The sequence below is a fragment of the Peromyscus maniculatus genome, chromosome 8 (genome assembly GCF_049852395.1).
Source record: "Peromyscus maniculatus bairdii isolate BWxNUB_F1_BW_parent chromosome 8, HU_Pman_BW_mat_3.1, whole genome shotgun sequence".
Classification (NCBI taxonomy): Eukaryota; Metazoa; Chordata; class Mammalia; order Rodentia; family Cricetidae; genus Peromyscus; species Peromyscus maniculatus.
In genome coordinates, this window is record NC_134859.1 from 42898679 (window position 1) to 42921392 (window position 22714).

Below are 22714 nucleotides of genomic sequence, written 5' to 3' on the forward strand. Positions count from 1 at the left end.
GATTTCTTCTTCACTTCCCACCATATCTCATTCTGAGATGCATAAATCCTGGCAAGAGACTTTCAACATGGACAAGAACCTTCCCCCACCTTTATTGTGCTCTACCACAAGACCTTTCCTCATCATGATGTGTCTATGATACTTTCATAACCACTTCCACATCCAACGGCATTATGGAAGGAGCTTTATTTCTTTTTAATTATAGTCAATTGTTTATTTATTGGGGAGGTACATGCCATGGCTCATGTGTGGAGGTCAGAAGACAACTTGAGTGGGAGCTGGCTCTTTCCTTCAACCAGGTGGGTCCTGGTGACTGAACTTAGGTCATCACAAATGGCCCCAAGCACGTTACTTGCCAAGCCCTCTCACTGGCCCATGGAGGGACCTTTCTATTCTGGGAAGCTTCCCATGCAGAATCAAACATCCGGTCAAACCTGTAGTTACTGAATCTGTGAAATGGACCTGCTGCTTGTGTGTGGTGATGACTATGAGTGTCAAGGATAAGGCTGCCATTCAACAATACGTGGCAAACAAAGAGACATGCACAGTGAAGGAGATAAGCACAAGATACGGGAGGCCTGACAGGGACATCGGGGGACAGCTTTGAGGTGCATTTTATCTGTGTGATAAAAAGAAGGATCCTAGACATCTCTCCTGCACTAGGGAAGTTCAGGTTTCTTCCTGTCAGAGTGAGCTTGGATGCTTTAAAAGATAGGAAAAATAGGAGCACCATGAGAGAGAGAGCAATTGCCAGTCAGGAGGGTCCCGTGTGCAGGGCTAGTGAATAGGATCTCCTATGGTGGTATTCTATTTGTACTGAAATGTGATTTTAATTGTATGTTAATAAATAAAGTTGCCCAGGGGTCAGAGCTATTAGAGCCATACAAAGAGCATGGCAGTGGTGGTGCACGCCTTTAATCCCAGCACTTGGTAGAAGTGCTAGGTAGATCTCTGTGTGTTCAGGGATACAGCCAGCATTGGAGACATACACCTTTAAGACCTAGAGGGCTGTACTTACAGGCAGTGATGAGGCAGTCATGTGTTTGGGTTTACAACCAATGAGAAGGCAGAACAGAAAGACTATTTAAAGACATACACACAGGAAATAGGTCCCTTTCAGAGAGCTAGGACCACCGCAGGAGGAAGGATGAGATTTTTAGCTCTGAGCTCTGACCTCTTGGCTTTCTCTTTTACATTGGTTCTGTGTTTCTTATTTAATAAGATGGTTGATTACATCTACATCTGGCACCCATCGTGACAAGAATCCATTAAAAACCATTTGGCTTGACGGCAGGTCCGGTTTCCCGCAAGGGCGGTTGGCTCCCTAGCCTGGGCCCAGATCTGCTTGGCCTCAGGCCGGGCTAACCGTGAACTGCTTGCTTAAAGCCGGTGCTACAAACAACTCAGACCTGCCCTGCCAAATAGGGCCCCTGCCTGTAAAGCCAAGGCACGTGGTCAGAGCTTAAGGAAGCCAGAGTCAAGCCTTGACTCGGCTCAAGAGGGAACACGTGGCTGGATTTAAGCTTTAGCTGGCTACGCTTTCTTTCTCTCTCTCTCTCTCTCTCTCTCTCTCTCTCTCTCTCTCTCTCTCAATTCACACCTTGGACACTAGGTAGCTGTTTTGAAATTTCCTCGGACTTCTACTGTTCTACGCAGATTTGGTAAGTCATAACATATCAGATATTTTAAAGGAAACTATTTAAAAGAGAATTTTTTCCACATTAAAAAAATGGGTTTTATGTGTACATTGGAAGAAAATTGGGCTTTGTTTGAAATTTTAGGCAGTCTGACAATGGAACAACTATATGAGAAGATTAGTATTGTTGGATTTATGCAGTTTATCACTATGCTTATCCTCATTTTACTATTTAAAAAGATAGTCGATTTAAGTGCCAGGATGACAGCTTTAAAAAAAACTTGTTAAACCTGTAAAAATTCAGACAGAAGAAATTAACAGTGAAGTTGTTTCAAGAAAGCCTGTTTTCACACAGTCACCCTTAATTTAGCCTGTAACCGTACAGCAGTTGCCTGATCAAATGACTACACAAAATATTTGGGCTCCAATTGAAATGTTGGATTTAAAGAGGTTTAAGGAGGCAATAGTATCTAATGGCATGCATTCCCCATATGAAAAGAAAATGTTAAACTCTTGGTCAACATATAATAGGATTGTACCACAGGACTGGTGGAAGCTGGCACAAGTTGTTCTTGAACTCAGCCAGAGGCTTCAATTTTTAACTTGGTTCGAGGATGAAGCTAAAAACATAGAAAAACAATGGAGGGATAAAGGAATACAAATTTGCCAGGATCAGTTTATTGGAGAAGGCCAATATGCTTTCAGTACAAACACAATGTTTATATGATGTCCAAACCCTAATTTTATGTCGAACGGTAGCCTTGAATACATGGGACAGAGTTGAGGAACCAGGAAAAAAACTGAGTCATTTACAAAGGTTATGCAAGGCCCAAAAGAATCTTTCACAGATTTTTTACAAAGACTGGCTTCAGCAGTAAAGAGAATGGTCTCGGATTCAGAAGCTAGTAAGATAATAATTGAATCTTTGGCCTTTGAGAATGTGAGTGCAGTATGCAAAAGAATAATCAGGCAGTTAAAGGCAAGATCTGCACCTTTGGAAGATTGGATTATAGATACAGTTAATGTTGAGGCTCATGAGCATGATGATATGTGGGTAGGAGAAGCAATTTCAAAAGGTTTGAGGAATGTTAGAAGTTTTGGATGTGGAAAGCAAGGGCATTTGAAAAGGGACTGTAAACAGGTCATTCCTAGAAACAATGTTTCTTCAAGGAACAATGGCAACAGAATGCCCCTTCCTTCTGGAGTGTGCAGAAGGTGTGGTAAGGGAAAACACTGGACCAACGAATGTAGATCAACAAAGGACAGACAGGGTAATCCTTTGCCTCAGTCTTCGGGAAACTCCCAGAGGGGCCTCATGCAGGCCCCCATAGCAAATCCAGTTCAAACCTTTCCTGCAGCTGTAGAGGAAACCCCTGCTCAGAGCGATTAAATAACCAAATGCCTATTGGAATAAATCATGCTGGTCAGGATGATAAAACAGAAAGAATAGAAAATTCAGGAGAAAACATAAAGAAAATTTTTTGGCAAACTTCTATTAATGAACAGAGACCAAAATTAACGATAAAAATAAATGGTGTTTTGTTGTCTGGTCTGGTAGACACAGGTGTGGAAGTTACCATAATTGCACCAGAATTTTGGCATCCAACTTGGCCTCTTCAGAAGGTAAACGTTCAACCGGTAATTCTCAACCAGTTAGGAATTGAGACATTATCTCAGGTGAAACAGAGTGCAAGATGGCTGGAATGTATAGGTCCAGAAGGACAGAGAGGAAACTTAAAACCATATGTGGCTAACATAGCTATGAACCTGTGGGGTCGAGACTTGTTGCAACAATGGAATACTCAGATTAACATCCCTCCAATCTCAGAAACAAATCTTAAACTAGCACATGTTTCTGAGAGAAATATTAGAAGATATTGTTCTAATGAGTGGTCACCAGCCATCCATATTATACAAGAACAGGGCACAACAACTGATGATCTTCCAAAGACACCGACAGCTCTACCTTTAAAATGGTTAACAGACAAGCCTGTATGGGTCCAACAATGGCCTTTAACAACAGAGAAACTCCAGGCTTTAGAAGAGCTGATAGAAGAACAGTTAAATGCTCAGCATATTGAAGAATCAACCAGCCCTTGGAATTCTCCTGTATTTGTTATTAAAAAGAAATCTGGTAAATGGAGAATGGTAACAGACCTTAGAGCAATTAACAAAGTAATTCAGCCAATGGGCTCTCTCCAATCTGGAATTCCTTTGCCTACTCTGTTACCAAAAGGATGGTCTCTCATAGTTATTGATTTAAAAGACTGTTTCTTTTCAATACCCTTACAAGAAAAAGAGAAAGATTTGCTTTCACAGTGCCTACTTATAATAATTCTCAACCGGTTAAAAGATTTCAATGGAGGGTCCTCCCACAGGGAATATTGAATAGCCCAACTCTGTGCCAACATTTTGTACAACAGCCATTGGAAATGATACATAAAAAATTTCCTAAATCTATAATTTATCATTATATGGATGATATTTTACTAGGTGAGTCAAATGCAGATACTTTAGAAAGAATGTTTGAAGAAGTAAAGAAAATTTTGCCTTGCTGGGGATTATAAATTGCTCCTAAAAAGATACAAAGAGGAGATTCTATTAATTATTTAGGATATAAAATAGAGCTACAAAAAATTAGACCCCAAAAGGTGCAAATTAGGAGGGATAGACTACAGACTCTTAATGACTTTCAAAGATTATTTGGAGATATTTCTCATCTACGAACTATTGTTGGGGTAAAAAATGATGAACTGACTAATTTGTTCAAAACCTTAGGAGGTGACAAGGACTTAAATAGTCCAAGAGAATTATCACCTGAAGCTGAGAAAGAATTGGCCTTGGTAGAAAAGAAAGTACATGAAGGGCACGTGGATCATATTGATCCAAAGCTGGATTGCATTTTGGTTATTTTACCTTCTAGTCATTCTCCTACTGGAATATTAATGCAGAGGGAAGATATTATATTGGAATGGATATTTTACCAAATAAACCAAATAAAAAATTAAAAACTTATGTGGAAAAAAATCTCTGACTTGATTTGGAAAGGAAAATTGAGACTTCGTCAATTAGCAGGAATAGACCCAGCAGAAATTGTCGTACCTTTAACTAAGGAGGACATTGAAAAATTATGGACAGAAAGTGAACCTTGGCAAAGAGCTTGCAGTAATTTTTTAGAGAAATTAACAGCAAATATCCCAAAAGCAATAGAATTGATCTTATAAAGAGAGCTGATTGGATCATGACTCGAATTATACAGCAAAAACCCGTATCTAGAGTTCGTACATTTTATACAGATGCCAACAAACAAGGAAAGGCAGGTTACAAATCAGAAAATTTAAGTAAAGTGTTGCAAAGTCCTTATAATTCAGTTCAAAAATCAGAATTGTATGCTATTCTGTTGGTATTAATGGATTTTTCAGAACCTCTCAACATAGTAACTGACTCTCAGTATGCTGAAAGAGTGGTATTACATATTGAGACTGCAGAATTTATCCCTGATGCTTCAGAATTAACTTCACTATTTATTCAATCACAAGATACAATCAGGAAAAGGAGTCATCCTTTATATATAACTCACATTCGATCCCTTACTGGTCTGCCAGGCCCTCTAGCACAAGGCAATGATGAGACTGATAAATTATTGATAGGAAATGTGCTGGAGGCCTCAGAATTTAATAAAAAAAATTATGTCAATAGTAAAGGTTTAAAGAAGGATTTTTCCATAACCTGGCAACAAGCCAAAGAAATAGTAAATAAATGTCCTACTTGTTCCCTCTACAATCAAACGCCATTACCAGCAGGATGTAACCCAAAGAGTACTCAGAGGAATGAAATCTGGCAGATGGATGTGTTTCACTTTGCAGAATTTGGAAAATTGAAATATGTACACCACACCATCGATACTTATTCAGGATTTCAATGGGCAACTGCTTTGAGTTCTGAAAAAGCTGATTCTGTAATCACTCATTTGCTAGAAGTTATGGCAGTCATGGGCATACTGCCACAAATCAAAACTGACAATGCTCCATCATATGTCTCTGTTAAAATGAAACAGTTTTTTGCTTATTATAATATAAAGCATATCACAGGTATACCACATAATCCTACAGGTCAAGCAGTTATAGAAAGATCAAACAGAACTCTAAAGGATATGCTAAATAAACAGAAAGGGGTAACAAAAACCCCCAGAAATAGACTGCATACTGCTCTATTAACTTTGAATTTTCTCAATGCCAATGAGAAAGGAACAACAGCTGCAAAGAGACATTGGATAATAGAAAAAACTACAGAATTACATCAGCCTATATACTTTAAGGATGTGCTGACCTCAGAATGGAAACCAGGGTATGTATTACGTTGGGGACGAGGTTTTGCTTTTGTTTCTACAGGAGAAGATAAGCTGTGGGTACCATCAAAATTGATAAAGGTTCGATTTGAACAAGAAAGACCTCTTAATTAGAGGAGGTGATAGTTCATCAACCAGCATAAACATCCAATTTAAACTTACTTGTACCAGTAACACATGCCTTTTCATTTAATCAGATAATAACTTGCCAAAAAGGAACATCCCCAAAATTAGTCTTGGGGAAAGGTTTTTTTTTTTTGTCTTCTAAGAGAATGAAGGTTAAGGAATCTGAAGAACACTAGACAAATGAGACAACAAGAAAAGGGACAAATCATCTATCCCAGGAAACAGTAACAGCGTATGGATATATATTATGTAAAAAATTTTATGTCTTCCTAAATGTTTGTTTCTGCTCTTCTTCAATTAAAATTTAAAGCTGACTTTGGAGTTGGAGAATGGCTCTCTCCTTCTTTAAACTCAAGCATGTTGTTAAAAGGAAAATGCAAACTCCCTGTATCATGCTGGAATAAAAGAGCCATCTTCTGCTATGGGACAGGACAAAAGCCAAATTAATTAAGGGACTATTCTATTACTAATCTCAACTCTTTGATTCTATTCTGATTCTTTAAACTTTTCTTAAAGTATGAATTTTATATCAAAATTTACAAGATTAATATATATAGATATAGATATATTTTTACATTTTAAACTTTGTCAAGATATGAATGGTCATATAGAGTACTAACTAATTCTAGAAAAAAGGCTTCAATCAGCTGCATATAGATGTCTTTGTGTTCGAGTCTCTTATCAGTTTTCTGCAGGAAATCACGGCCAGGCCTAACATCAACTGAAGTCTCCAGAAAGAAGATGGAGCCCCACAACAACAACAGTTCCATGTGGACAATAATAATATCACTAAGCTGACAAACATCATCTACAGATCAACTTTGAACTACAAGGTGCTCAGAGCAATTTTGAGATGACTATCTGAGATGATCCAGTCTCAAAGACTACTTGAATAAGGACTTGAGATAAACCCTGAACTTTGGCATTATACACAGACTGGATAATGAAGGATATAGTTACCTTTCCTAGAATTTGACAATTAACCTAAATTTTTTCTTTCAGGATAAAGATAATTTCACCCATACCCAGCAGGAAGCAATTTTAAGAATACGACGTCCACATTCCCAAAGAGATGGTATGAGGCGGGTGGTTTTTTGGTCTTTTTAATGGGTTTTGGGTCTGGGATAATTTTCATTGTTTAGGGGGGTTGGTTACAAGTTGTTGTCAAGGGTTAGGAAAAAGGCTAAGCAAAGAAGATTAGATTTAAGGTTCTTGTTTAAAAAAAGAGAAAGAAAAGAAAAAGACAATTACTCGTTTTAAATACTTCACATTGGATTGGATTGTTTTATATTGTATACAAATTTGAAATTGATATTGTTAGAAAATGCTATATGTATATTTCTAATTGTATTTATACCATTCATTTAACAATGTAATGCAAATTTCTGATCCTTGAATGTTATTATTACCAACTATTAGGATATAAAGGAATGAAAGTTAGTAGTTAGACATTACAATAGAACTTGTAGTCATATTAGATATGTTTTAAAAATTGAGCAGAGATGTTTTAGATAGGTCATCTTCAAACCCTTCAGAGATCTACAGAATATGGCATTTAAAATGTTTTAATAACTTAGAAATTTTCCTTTTTTTGAGACATGTCAGCTCCTGGCAATACCAATTTACTTCAGAGAAAATATGGGCATTGAAGAAACTGCATATGGAGTTAACTTTCATTGTGGCAAAAGTTAGCCACTGGACAACAAAGTATCCTCGAATCAACAGGACAAAATGGACAGACAGAACACGAAACAAAGGACTACTGATTCTTGCCAAAACAAGTGTGAATATGGCTTTATCAAAAGGCATCTTCTGAGGCCAGGACAATATGGCACCATCCCTGAAGTGGCCTTCGCAATCTGGAAAAGGTACAGTGCCCTTTTCTTCGAAGGCAGCTGAACAGGCAGAGGGCTGATGGCTTCTGTTGTGCAGTGGAACATCAGCTGAAAGCTCACACCTCTCGATAGTAGACTGGCATTTAATAGAGGGATGTGGAGAAGAAGAGGATGCTGAGATGAAGCCATATATATATATATATATATATATATATATATATATACACAGCCAAGAAGAATGGACAGCTGAATTCAAAAACCATCAACAATTTCCAGAATTTAAAATCCTGAATCATGACAGGACACTAGTGGAATTCAGGTGTTTCTGGTACGTGGACTGCTCTCACCCAATGTGAGGTTGAACTGTTGACCTTGTGTACATCCTACTTCACAAATGAGTCTGTAAGATACACTAAGCCTATAGGCTGAAGATGATGCCCCAACACTGCGGAGAAACCTCAGGTGACTGCCCAGGCAGCTGGCTGTTTCTGTCAACTCACAAATTTTTTGGAAGTTGCTTGCATGCACTTCCTGTTTTTATTTTTATTAGCTAATATTATTCCCTTCTTGGGTCTCTGAGGGAGTTGAAGATTAGTTAGTTGTAGTTGAAGGTTAGTTAGTTATAGTTGAAGATTAACTTGGATAGAAAGTGAATTAGATACATTTTGGACTTACCAAAATAGGATAGATAATGGAATTATTTTCTCTGATTTGTCAAATACAAATGGACTAGACATTGTTTAGGTATTTATTACTTGTATATATTGTATATAGTTATTGTACTTTTGTATATAGTTTTTCTTTTGTTAGTTATAACCTTTTGCTTTTTTTTCTTTTTATTAAAATAGAAAAGGGGAAATATGGTGGTATTCTATTTGTACTGAAATGTAATTTTAATTGTATGTTAATAAATAAAGTTGCCCAGGGGTCAGAGCTATTAGAGCCATACAAAGAGCATGGCAGTGGTGGTGCACGCCTTTAATCCCAGCACTTGGTAGAAGTGCTAGGTAGATCTCTGTGTGTTCAGGGATACAGCCAGCGTTGGAGACATACGCCTTTAAGACCTGGAGGGCTGTACTTACAGGCAGTGACGAGGCAGTCACGTGTTTGGGTTTACAACCAATGAGAAGGCAGAACAGAAAGACTATTTAAAGACATACACACAGGAAGTAGGTCTCTTTCGAAGAGCTAGGAACACTGCGGGAGGAAGGGTGAGATATTAGCTCTGAGCTCTGACCTCTTGGCTTTCTCTTTTACACTGGTTCTGTGTTTCTTATTTAATAAGATGGTTGGTTACATCTACAATCTCCGAGTACAGACAAAAGAAAAATAAATTCAGTAACGTGCATCACAGTTTTCCAGAACCGTTCCTTCTGCTTGAGTGGATGCAATGGATGCTACAGGTCAAAGGTGAAAGGACAGGTGTTACTTAGGAAGGGGAGAGAAAAGGGAGAGTCCTGGCCTATGAATGTGCTCAATATGCAGTATATACCCGTACAACACTTAAGGTATAAAGAAAATGACATAAGAGATGTGAGTGAGCATTTGCATTCGTGGAGATTGTTCCTGGCTCTCTTGGCTGCTTCCTTTTCTTTTCTACTGTAGGAACTGGTCACTAGCTGAAGTGTGGGGAGATGCAGAATCATGGCATGGGGTAGATTGTATTCTTTACTGAGAGTGAAAACGTCTGTTTTTTGTTTATGGTTTTTATTTCTCTTTTGCTACTATCTCTGTCCTTTCAGCATTTGGTGAGAAACACTCATATGAAACTTTTCCACATACTTTGTGTAGTTGATTTTTTTTACTCTGCTCTTTGGGGGCCCACCACTCAGCTCCCAAATAAATACATGGAGACTTATTCTTACTTATAAATGCCTCGTCTTACCTTGGCTTGTTCCTAGCCAGCTTTGCAAACTTAAATTACCCCATCTACCTTTTGCCTCTGGGCTTTTACCTTTCTTTATTCTGTATCTCTTCTTTCCGTCTTACTCCATGGCTGGCTGTGTGGCAGGTGGCTACTCCCTGGTGTCCTTCTCCTTTTCCCACTCCCCCCTCTTCTCTTCCCTTCCTATTTATTCTCTCTGCCTGGCAGGCCTGCCTATTTCTCTCTCCTGCCTTGTTATTGGCCATTCAGCTCTTTATTAGACTAATCAGGTGTTTTAGACAGGCAAAATAACACAGCTTCACAGAGCTAAACAAATGCAGCATAAAAGAATGCAACATATCTTTGCATCATTAAGCAAATACTCCACAGCATAAACAATTGCAATACACCTTCAATTAATATTCCACAACACTTTGCAAATTTCTCTCTGGAGGTATGAACAATAAAGTTCATCTGGGCCTGAGATTTACAAATGCATATGGCTGAACATAAAATATATCTATTTATCATCTATAAAAAATGAGATTGCATTAGGAGTTTGCAAATAATGGAGCAGGGGACTCATATTCCTAGAGTAGTCAAATGTTTGTGATGAAGGTATATGCAGAAGCCAGTGCATGGCTCAGTTACTAGAGTGCTTCCCTAGAATGCCCAGACCTAGTGTGGTAGCAAATGCCTGTCATTCTATCACCAGAGAGGTGGAGGCAGGGGGTCAATATTAGCTACATAATGAGTTTAAGACCAGCACAGGATGCATGAGACTCTGTCTCAAATGTAAAAAGAAGGAAGAAGATCTATCTCAGCAGTAAAGAGCACTTACTGCTCTTGCAGAGGACCTGGGTTCGATTCCCAGCACCCATATAGTGGCTCACAATGATCTATAAAAGGCAGAGTCAGGAGATCTGATGTCCTTTTCTGGCTTCTGCAGGTATGAAGCACGAAAGTGATACAGATACAATTTCTGGCAAAACATATACACTTAAAAAAATATTGTTTAAAGGTACACACATGTATAACTTCTGACACCATAATGGAGAAACTGACCAGAAGTATATCAGCTGATGACAGTCCATGCTGCAAGGCAGCAAATTATACTTATATCTGGCTTAAAATAACCAAACCCATAAATATTTTATTTTGTTTGGTTTGGTGTTTATTTACTTATATGTTCATTTGTTTTGAGTCAAGGTTTCATGTAGCCCAGGCTTCAAACCCATTATGTAGTGGAGAATGGCCCTGAATTTCTACTCTTCCCACTCTCACCTCCCAAGTGCTGAGATTACAGGTATATGTCACCATGTCTGGATAAAACTACAGTATCTTTTAGTATTGCAAATAATAGTTGTGAACTTTTAGAAAAGAAAGAGAAGCCTCAGCTCTTACGATGACTATTATAGTTCAGGAGGTGATATCATCTGGTGGTTCTGTACTCTGTTCTCACCTCCTCAGGAAAAAATTTATTTCTGTAAGTAACATTTATTTGCACTATATTAATTCTCATGATGTCTGGGCACTGGTGGTGCATGCCTTTAATCTCAGCATTAAATCTTGGGAGGCAGAGGCAGGTGGATCTCTAAATCTGAGGCCAGCCTGGTCTACAGACTGAGTTCCAGGACAGCCAGGGCTATGCAGAAAATCACTTTCTTGAAAAAAAATTTTTTTCATGAGATTATAAAACTAGCAGGAGTGTTTAAAGTAGAAGTGGAAGTGTTCAGCAGTTAAGGGCTCTGGCTGCTCTTCCTGAGGACCCAGGTTCAATTCCCAGCACCCACATGGCAGTTCATAACCATCTGTAGAATCCAGGGTATCTGTCCTCTTCAAGCACCAAACATGTACATGTTACATGAAAATACATGTAAACAAAATACCCATACACATACAATAAAATAACAAGCAAATAAAATATAACCAGGAAAAGTGATATAACCTACTAGAACATACCATATATCTACAAAAACGGATGAAGTTGGTATTTAAGACAAACAGGGTGTTACAATTATTTTTATTGCCCCTGTAAACCAGCTACATGTGGGAACTTCGTGTGTAACTAACGGTTTTCCTGGATGAGACCATTCATGGCTTGGTACAGAAATGATGACACAGATGATACACATAAATAATACACCTTAGTTATTGGCTGAACTTGGAATTTTAATTTAAACACACAAGGAAAAGAAGTAGTAGTAAAATTAAGAGAGAATATAAAATGAGCAAAGGGAGTGAAAAGACTTTCTAAGGCTAAACTTGCACAGTGAAATTTGCATAAATCCAAACATCAAAAGCATGGTGGTGGTAGCACTATGATTATAAGGTAGTAGATCAAGGGATCGTTTGTTAATAAGCCTCGGGGGTGGCCTTGATCTGGAGGTGGTGGGAATGGGGGGTGGGCTGGGGGGAATGGGAGGGGGCAGGAAGGGGGAGAACAAGGGAATCTGTGGCTGTTATGTAGAACTGAATAGTATTGTAAAATAAAATAAAGAAAAGAAAAAAATAAAAATAAAATAAACTGCAAGAAAAATTAGGGCGAGACTATCAAAAAAAAAAAAAAAACTTCAATGAATGTGGAAGAAGCCATAAGATCAGGCCTAACAGGTAAGAGATACCATAAGTGACACTCCATATAAGAATGTTTAAGCCACAGAAAGATACAAGAAAAGGCTTGACTGTTAAGGTGTACAAAATATTCATTTCAATGTTAATGAAGCACACTTTTCACTTATTAATCTACAAATAAATAGAAATAAGGAATGTACAGGAATAATAATAATAATTTTTTATCTACTATTGTACACCTAAAAATTGTCATGAAAAAAGTTTCATAGAAAAAAGTATGAATATTAAAAAATGGTTGAGTGTAACATGTAAAGAGAGAAATAAAATTGATTGGGTCAAATATTTACAATTAACCCAGTAAATATTATCAAGGACTATATTTGTACTGAAGCTTTTTCTTAGAAGTATACTATTGTCTCCAGGTAAAAGGGTAACATTTGTATTAATAGATTAAAAATTAAGCATGTTACCTATGCAAACTGGGAATGACTTTGGGATAATTTATTTCAAACATCCAGTTTTTACAATGCTGTTATGATGTTGCATGTTATTGAAAAGTAGTTTGAAATTCAATGTGCAGTCAACATTAAGCAGATTCATTTTTTCTCTTCTAATGAAAAACTATAACTCCTTTAGATTTAGCAGGACTGTTATGGCAGCAGGAAAAGATAGCCCTTTGCCGTGATCTGATGTCCTCTCCAAGCTAGGGCACAGTGAACTGTTTTTGATTCCAACATCCAATGCACCTGTGACTTTCATAAATCCTACATGATTCTCCTACATCTGTGATCATGCTGACATTTGAAGATGGTCTTCAGGCATATGCAACACAAGCCAAATCCTAGGTTGTATAATTCCTTGAAATACCATAGTTATGATGTTTCTAATATCTCTATAGTGCAGCTTATTTCTTACACCTCTGTTGCAGACAAACATGTTAACAGTATAACAGAATGAGACTTTTTTCAACTTATCAGCTTCAGTTGTGACTTGAAAATATGCTTTGGACATTTGTTCTTAGCTCTTAAATTCTGCTGTGCAGTGCAAACAGGAGTTCTAATAAAATGGCATCTCTTTTGCACATGATGTGCTTATTTAATTGTGGACAAGAGACCAGGTTTTCCCAGAAGGATTCTGAAAGAATGCCTAGGAGGTCCAATCTTCCACAGGCAGCCAGAGGATTTCAGACCTTAAAAGTCTTCCACTGATGCTAGAAATTGTATCTCTTTCCCACTTAAGTCATTAATGTGAAGTGAGGTTTATTTTCTGGGGGAAAAAGCAACTCTCTTACAAAATTCACAGTGGGCTAACAATTTCCAAAATGTGCTTGGAATTAGAGATTTTAGAAGCCAGGGTTTCTTCTTTGATACACAGATTAAACAGCTTGATTCACTGGCTATTAACATTGTGTTTAAAAGTTAGCCATGGAGGCATAGTTGAGACTTTCTACCTATTATCTCTGGGTGTCTTATCTTTCTATATATTTTTGTACAGGTTTACTTTTCATTCTTATCTAGTATTCCATTTTTAAGAAGAAATCCTAGGCGAGGGAGATACGTATCTCTAATATACAGTTGCTTATGCCGTAGTTAAAATTATGTTACACTTAAATTTACGAAAGGACAGGAAGTCTTCACATTTGGTCATCTGGAGGAAAAGGTCACCACAGTCCTCACGTTCAAAAGCTCAGCTTGGTGGAGGACAGAATTCTGGCTTGGTCCCAGCACACTCCCTCACCTGACAAAGGAGCCTTGCAGATAATGAACTACTGAAGTAAAGCAGAATTCCCTGATGACTTTGTTATCGATCTTGTTGAGGAGACCTTGTGGCAGTGATGCCCTTGCTGGCGAAGGTATGTCTTGGCATTATTGTGTAAAGTTCTACTTGTACATCCATACTCCTGAATTGAAGCAACTCCTGGCTAGCTGCATATTCCACTTTTAAATTGTCTGTAATGTCAAGGTACATGAGTGCTGTCCTTTGATATTCTCGATCACGTAACCTTTCTCACAAGGAGAAAGGGACAGACTGGAGTTCTCCCACTTTGGGAGGACAAGTTTGTCCACAAAATATGCCGTTTCTCAGAATATTTAGAATATTTTCTAATTTCAAAATTAATTATCTTACACCCAGAGTGATTTAGGAGCAAAATAAAACTGTGGGAGGTGTGAGTTAACCGAAGTCTTTCTATAAAAAGTAACAACCATTTTCTACATTACTCTATTAATTTCTGCTTAATTTGTTAATTACTGGGGTGAACGTGGTAATTTGATGCATGAGTTCAGTGTGTCGGGATAAACATCAGGCCAGCTGACATCTTTTACTTTGATTCCAAATGACCCTGACACAGAGTCTCATCTAGTAAAGGAGGTGGTTGTGCCAGGGATCCAATGGGAGTGAGGAGCTCGGGTGTGTCCACTGCTCCGGACTCTCTCAGCACACTTTGTCCTCCAAAGGGAAATTACCGTATCTGCAGCACACTGTGTTTGGGATGACCTAAAGTTCCCTATCAGTAACCTGAGGGGAGATTCAGTAACTAGGGCTGCTAGTTGAGTTTTGTCTGTAGACGTGGAGAAACCTGACTAGGTAACTTCCAGCACATTGAACAAATGCGAAATTCTGCTCTTAATGTAATGAAGAGAAAGGAAAATGTATTTTTTCCAGTTTCCCAGCGCTCAAAAATAACTTTAGCACATGCAAGGATTCAGCGGACAATGACTAATGCTCTAATGATGAGAAGCCAGAACAGGGCTGGTCTTGGTAGCCCAGTATCCCAGCACTCAGGAGGTACGGGAAAGGATTGAAAGTTAAGAACACACCTGGGCGACTGAGCATGATGAAGTCCGTAGCCTGACTGCATAGTGAGACCTACCCTGAAAAACCAATAACTAAGGGTGTAACTTAGGGGCACAGTACTCGCCTGGGCCAGGTGTTTACACACACACACACACACACACACACACACACACACACACACACACACGGTGGAAATCAGCCTAGAACTCCAGATTTTTGGCAGTGACTGGTGCCAGGGTCTGGATAACATCTGAAACCCAAGGCAATTTAGGAGCAAAATGAAACTGTGGGCAGTTTAGTATTTTTACTGGCTTGGGAATACTGGGGAGATATGCGTTAACTGAAGTCTTTATATAAAAAGTAACAATGATTTTCTACATTGATCTATTAATTTCTGCTTAAATTTCTTTCATAACTCGTATTTTGAGAATTTGAAAAATATTGCCCAGTTTTTCTGTTACTTTAAAGCAGTCTCTTTGCTTTATGCAATAGATGAAATGTATAACATAATAAAATGCTTAATGTGGTATCACATGATGTTTTCTTGCATTATGTAGTCTTCTTGCAGCCATACTACACTCTCTTAATTTTTACATTGCACAATGATCTCAGTGTTTCATTCATTTCCCGTGTAAATTCTGTGTTTCTATTTCCTAAGACTCTCCTGTCAATACCATTGTTTACACAGATAATAGAACCAAGTGAGCTAATGCCATCATGGATAGAGACCCTTGCTCTAGTCTCTGACCAGGAAGAATTTGCAAAGAGGATTAGAAATTTTGCTGAGAACCATGAAACTGCTTATTTTATGATCATTTGAATTTCATTCTGTAATCTCAGAAGCTTTTTTCTGATTTCCTCAGTTATAACTTTAAAAAATCTTGAATCAAGAGGGGGACTGAAGACTCCATCCATGTAGAAATTATAAGGACAGAGAATCGAGAATCCTTATTGAAAAAGAGTGTGTCTACAGGCATGCATTGAAACAGCAAAGTCTTACACTAATATGTATGATTGCAACTAATATGTAAATTTGCAGGTTAAGCAAAGTTAAAAACATTAAAAATAACTAAAAAAGACTTTTCCCTCCAATAGCCTGAAACACAAGGGAGAAGAGAGATTGCCCTAGAGCTATTCCAGAATAATTTATCCCATGATTGTCGTGGATTTCTTCCCAACAGGAGTCCTTACCAGTACATGCAGATTGTATCTGTTTTGATGGTTCAGTCTCAGCCATGGAGATAGGAAATCACAGCTGGAGGACAGACTTCATCTTGCTTGGCCTTTTCCAGTATGGCCAGATGGACACTCTCCTCTTCACAGTCATTGCCATCCTCTTTGCAGTAGCTCTCATAGGCAACACCACACTGGTCCACCTCATCAGGTTGGACCAAAGACTCCACACTCCCATGTACTTCCTCCTCAGCCAGCTCTCCATTATCGATATGATGTACATCTCCACCACAGTGCCCAAGATGGCAGCTAACTTCCTGTCAGGCACCAAGACCATTTCCTTCCTGGGCTGTGAGATCCAGGCCTTTGTGTTTTCGAGCCTGGGTGGGTCTGAAGCCCTCCTGCTGGGCTTCATGTCCTATGACAGGTATATAGCCATCTGCTGGCCCCTGCACTACCCTGTGCTCATGAGCAGGAAGATCTGCTGCTCCATGGTGGCCTGTGCCTGGAGCAGTTCTGTCAACGCTTTGGTGCACACGCTGTATGCATTTCAGCTCCCGTTCTGTGAATCTCGGATTGTTAACCACTTTTTCTGTGAGATTCCATCTCTCCTGCCATTGGTGTGTGAAGACACATCCCAATACGAGCACACAATCCTCATGAGTGGCCTCGTCATTCTGCTGCTACCCTTCCTGGCCATTCTGGCTTCCTATGCTCGGGTGTTGGTTGTTGTATTCCAGATGCGCTCAGGGAAAGGGCAGAGTAGAGCCGTGTCCACCTGCTCCTCCCACCTGACTGTGGCCAGCCTGTTCTACGCCACCACTCTCTCCACCTACACCCAGCCACACTCCCTGCATTCTCCTGCAAGGGACAAGGTGGTGGCTGTGCTTTACTCAATTGTCACGCCTGTTCTGAACCCATTTATCTACAGCCTGCGCAACAAGGAAGTCACGGGGGCCCTGAGGAGACAGATGGGTTGATGGATACTGGGACAGAAACTATGGCTTTGGGTTACCTTGTGGACTGATCTCGAAGCTGGTCTTGAACACTACCTGGGAAGATGGCATGATTGACCTTCCCGTGGAAGTTCATCAAGCTTGTCTAACTCACTGAAGAAGAGCATGAAACTGTCCACTCAGTTTCACATTGAATTGATGGTTTGAATCTGAATGTTGGTTCTGAGGGAGATCAAGGGCTTTGTCCTCAGCTCTAGGACCTTTGGCTGCCTGTCAGCCTGGGTTGGCTTTCTGTGGAACTTTATCACCCTCTACCCTGATGCAAGGCACTGTGGCTTCTCAGACTGTGTGAGTCGGTACAGTCATCCTCTGCGCACTCACCTACCTCTTGCTCTGGAAGCTCTTACTGCAGTTTTTGAGTATAGCTGTATGTGTGCAGATACTTTACATAAACATGGAATGTCTTATTGGTTTTCCTTTGCAGGTACAACTATTATATAAGAGCACGTGTCTGTTTTTATACTATGGCATATTTTAAGGACAATTCTGAAAGAAGTAGGGAAGAAGATAAGTCTGTTTCCTTTGATGCTTACGTGACTATTACCACACAAGTAAGATTTCTAGGCTCCCCTAAGCTGTTTGATGATGTCTCACCAACTCCCCTTTATTAATACCTTTCTCCAAAATTTACTAATGGCTTTGTAATGAGCATCATCAATGGATCTGTCTGTCAGCACACACTCTGTCTGCCTCCACAAACACCTTATGCTGATTTCTCAGCATCATGCTAGTTCATGAGAAGGACATTAGGACACACAGAGCCAGAGTGCATCTGCTTTAGAAGTCATAGATGATTTCTGTATTTTGTCCATGGTTAATATGCAATCAATGCTGAGATCATTAATGTTATTTCGAGGAAATTTCCTGAATATCATTTTAAGAATACGATTTTTTTATACAAGGTTTCTCTATGTAGTCCTGCTATCCTGCTGCTCCCTTGGTGGACCAGAATGGCCTCAAATTCACAGAAACACTCCTACCTCTGCCTCACAAGTGCTGGGGTTAAAGGTATGAACCAGCGTGCAGTTTTCTTTCTCTCTCTCTTTCTCTCTCTCTCTTTCTCTCTTTCTCTCTCTCTCTCTCTCTCTCTCTGCCTCTCTCTCTTTCTTTCTTTCTTTCTTTCTTTCTTCTTCCTTCCTTCCTTCTTTTCTTCCTTCCTTCCTTCCTTCCTTCCTTCCTTCCATTTTTCCTTCTTTTTCTGCAATCACTAGCTTTTGTTTTTGTTTTAATTTGAAGTTACACATGCATATGGATGCTGGGAATTGAACCCAGGTCCTCTGGAAGAGCAGTCAATGCTCTTAACTGCTGATCCATCTCTCCAGTGCCCCCTTTTTTCAAATGTTTAAATCATTGCCATGTAGTTCAAGAATCGATAAATGGAAATGTCTATGCACCTATGCAGTGGTATAAGTAACATGACAAGTAAGTCTCAGTGTTAGAACATGCATGTTGTGGGACTAGAGAGGTGGTACAGCCATTAACAGCACTGGCTGCTCTTCTAGAGGACCTGAGTTCAGTTCCCAGCACCCATGTGAGGTAGCTCACCACTGTCTGTAATTTGAATTCCAGGGTGTTCGAGGCCTGTAGCCTCCAGGGGCACCACACTTACATACACATATCCACATCCACACCCACCCTTATACATAATTAAAATAATAATTATAGATACATGATGTGAAATATCTTAGAGATTCATTATTGCTTCTTTGTAATGGATGCCAATAAAATTATCAAAATGCGATAATTTTAATGACACTTAGAAACACCTGTTCTCGGTTCTAATAAAAATGAATTGCATCCATGCATGTTCTCGCTTTTGTTATTTTATTTTCTTGTAGTTTAATGGAACCCATAGACTCACTCAAAATCGAGAGACTGAAGTCGCTGAGTATCTCCAGGACTCTCCCCTCATGTACCCCCCCCCCATCGTTTGTGATCTGAGGGTCTGTATAGATTCTATAGATTCCTGCATCTGAATACTCGGTCCCCAGATGGTAATGGTGTTTGGGACAATTTGGAGCCTTTACAATATGGAACCTCAATGAAGTGGGTCACTGAGGGTGGGCCCTGATGTTGTATGCCCTGACAATATGTCCTGTTCTGTGCTCCAATTCCTGAGTACAGATGCGGTGTAACCAGCCAGCCTCCTGGCCAAACCACCGTGCCCTCCCTTGCTACATCTTCCTCATCTTGATGGCTGATTTTGTGTGTGGGGGCGTTGTTTTTGTTTTTTTCAAGACAGGGTTTCTCTGTGTAGTTTTGATGCCTGTCCTGGATCTTGCTCTGTAGACCAGGCTGGCCTTGAATCACAGAGATCTGCCTGGCTCTGCCTCTTGAGTGCTGGGATTAAAGGTGTGTGCCACCATCGCCTGGCCTTGATGGCTTATTTTACTGGAACTGCACACCAAAGCACGTTTCTCCCTGCAGTTACTTTCTTTGGGATGTTTTACCACAGCACCAGGAAAAGAAACTAAGACAGAAATTGGTACCAAGTGGCAGAGTCATTGCTGGGAGAAACCTGAGCATGTGACTCTTAGGACTTTGAAACTGTCTTGTGATTAAAATGGCGAGCTTAGTTCTTTGGAATAGAAAAGCACTAGTGTGCTGGAAGCAGAACTTAGTGGGCCATTCTGGTGGAAGCTTGGAGACAAGAATGCCGAGAGACATGTGGGCAATACACTTCTAGCTTATGAGATTTCAGAAGAGAACAAGGACTCTACCAGGAACTAGGCCCCCAGCCATTCATGTGACATTTTGGCCAAGAATCTGGCTTCACTCAGCCCGTGTCCTGAGAACCTGAGAGAGGTTAAATTTCTTTAAATTTATTCTTCACTCATAAAATACATCTTGACCACAGTCTCCCCTCCCTCCACTCCTCCAAGCTGCACCCTGTGGTGATATATTGTGTACCCCAATAAAGCTTTCCAGGGGATCAGAGGACAGAGCCAGCCACTAAATTAGACATAGAGGTCAGGCAGTGGTGGCACACACCTTTAATTCTATCACTCGGGAGGCAGATCCATCTGCATTTCTGTGAGTTCCAGAACATATTGGGCTACATGAGAGAAACAGAACCAGGCAGTGGTAACACATGCTTTTAACCCCAGGAAGTAATATGGGATTAGAAAGGTATATAAGGCATGAGGAAACAGGAACTCGCTATCTTGAGGCTAAGGATTTCATTGAGGCAAGCTAGTGGCTGGCTCTGTCCTCTGAACCTCTGGCAAGCTTTATTGGGGTACACAATATATCACCACACAACCCCCAATTTCTCACCTTGCCCAGATCCACTCCTCCTCTGCATGCCTTCAGAAAAGAACAGGCCTGCAAGGGATATCAACCAAACATGACATAACAAGATACAATAAGACTAGGCACAAGCCCTCATATCAAGGCCAGGCAAGGCAATGAAGTAGGAAGAAAAGGGTCCCAAGGGCAGACAAAAGAGTCAGAGACACCCCTACTCCCACTGTTAGGAATTCTACAAAAACACCAAGCTAACAATCATAACATATACACAGAAGACATAGCGCAGACCCATACAGGCTCCATGAATGCTACTTCGGTCTCTGTGAGCCCCTATAAGTTCTGCTTGGTTGATTCTGTGGGTCATATTCTCCTGGTGTCTTTGACCCCTCTGGCTCCTAAAATTCTTTCTCTTCCTCTTCGGTGGGGTTCTCTGAGCTCCAAGGGGAGGGACCGAATGGAGATCTCCAATTTGGGTTCTCTCTCTGCTTTATTTGGCTGTGGGGTCTCTGCCTCTGCTCCCATCAGCTGCCAGAGGAAACCTCTCTGGTGACAATTGGGCTAGGCACTGATCTATGAGTATAGCAGGATATCATTCGGGATCATTTTATTGGGTTTTTTTTTTCTATCCTAGGTCTCTGGGCTGTCCAGCCTCCAGTTCCTGGCCATCCGGGCAGTTTGGGGCATGGGTTTCCTCTCATGGCATGGGGCTAAAATTAAACCAGTGATTGGTTGGCCACTCCCACAAGCTCTGTGCTTCCATTGCTCAGCGCAACTTGCAGGCAGGACAGACTGTAGGTCGAAGGTTTTGTGACTGGGTTAGTGTCCCAGTCCCACCAGTGGAAGTTACCTGGTTGCAGAAGATGGCCAGTTCAGGTTCTGTATGCTCCATTACTAGGAGTCCTCGCTAAGGGTCACCCTCAGAATCCTGGGGGTTTCTATGCACTGTTTCCACACTGCCCCTCAAATGTCCCCCAATTCTAATTGTCTCTCCCTGTGCTCTCTCCCTCCATTACTTCTTCCCTAATCTGATCCCACCTGTTCCCATTCCCACCTGCTCCAAGTTCACCCACTAAATTTATTCTGTTTGACCTTCCCAGGGAGATCCATGCATTTCCCCTTAGAGCCCTCCTTGTTACTTAGCCTTTCTGGGTCTGTGAGTTGTAGCATGATTGCCATCTTTTACTTAACAAATCATATCCACTTATCAGTGAGTACATACCATATTTTCTGGTCTGGGTTAGAGTGACGATAAATTTAAGGATAGTGGACTAACTGGTTTGGCAGAGGAAAGGAGTGAGAGCAAGCTTAAAGTTTAGACAGCGTACACAAAGGGACGCTGCGGTAACTATTAAAGAGGTTAGAGCCATTGAAGAGCAGCTTGGTGCTTGACACGGGGACAATGGAATAAGTATCTTGATGGCAAAACCATACCCATCAAAGGGTCCAACTTGTAAAGAAGCAAATTTCCATGAAAAGAGAGAGCCTGAACTGAGTTCTTGCTCCTTGAAAGCAACTGCTTAGGAGATGTTTCTCCAGGGTCAGCACTGATGCAGCTGTGGTCAGGTGGGAGATGCCGCAGACAGGCTCCATGTTAAGCTAGCAGCAGAACTTTGCAGAATTCTCCACATGGAAATGGATTTGAAAACATGAAAAATGAGAAATTGGAGTAGGGTATGGAAAGCGGCTGAGGTCAGGCAAGTGTGTGGCATGGCCAAAGTCCCTGCAGGAGGCTGTGAAGGTGAAACCTAGACTGAATGGAGCCCCTAGAACTGTGGGACATCTGCCAAGAATACTGTGGACATAATGAGGAGCAGGCCCAAGAGAGAGGCTATGTGTGCTACAGGCAGCCAAGCTAAAGCCGTAGGGACTACCTAAGTCCTTGGAACTGAGAGGATTCCAAGTCCTTGATGCCGGACATGGAAGTGCAGGGCTAGGTGTTTGCCTTGCTGGGTTTTGATCTTGCTGTGGTCTGATCTTTCTCCTTTAGATGGGGCGTATGTATTATATACCATTATACATTGAAGGTATTGGTTTGGCTTTTTATTATTTTTATTTTATAGGGAGCTATAATTAAGAAATTGCCTTACGTCTCAGAAG

General features: G+C 40.3%; 1 protein-coding gene across 1 annotated transcript; it reads left to right on the forward strand.

The window, feature by feature from the left end:
• The first annotated feature begins 16414 nt into the window (after nucleotides 1–16414).
• Nucleotides 16415–17332, forward strand: LOC102919814 (olfactory receptor 2AK2-like). The gene has a single exon (XM_006984926.3). It carries the CDS (start codon nucleotides 16415–16417, stop codon nucleotides 17330–17332), a length of 918 nt encoding a protein of 305 aa, XP_006984988.1.
• The last annotated feature ends 5382 nt before the right edge of the window (nucleotides 17333–22714 follow it).

What these genes read in the sequence shown, in the direction of transcription:
- LOC102919814 (XM_006984926.3), top strand. Translation starts at nt 16,415, where the DNA reads ATGGAGATAGGAAATCACAGCTGGAGGACAGACTTCATCTTGCTTGGC.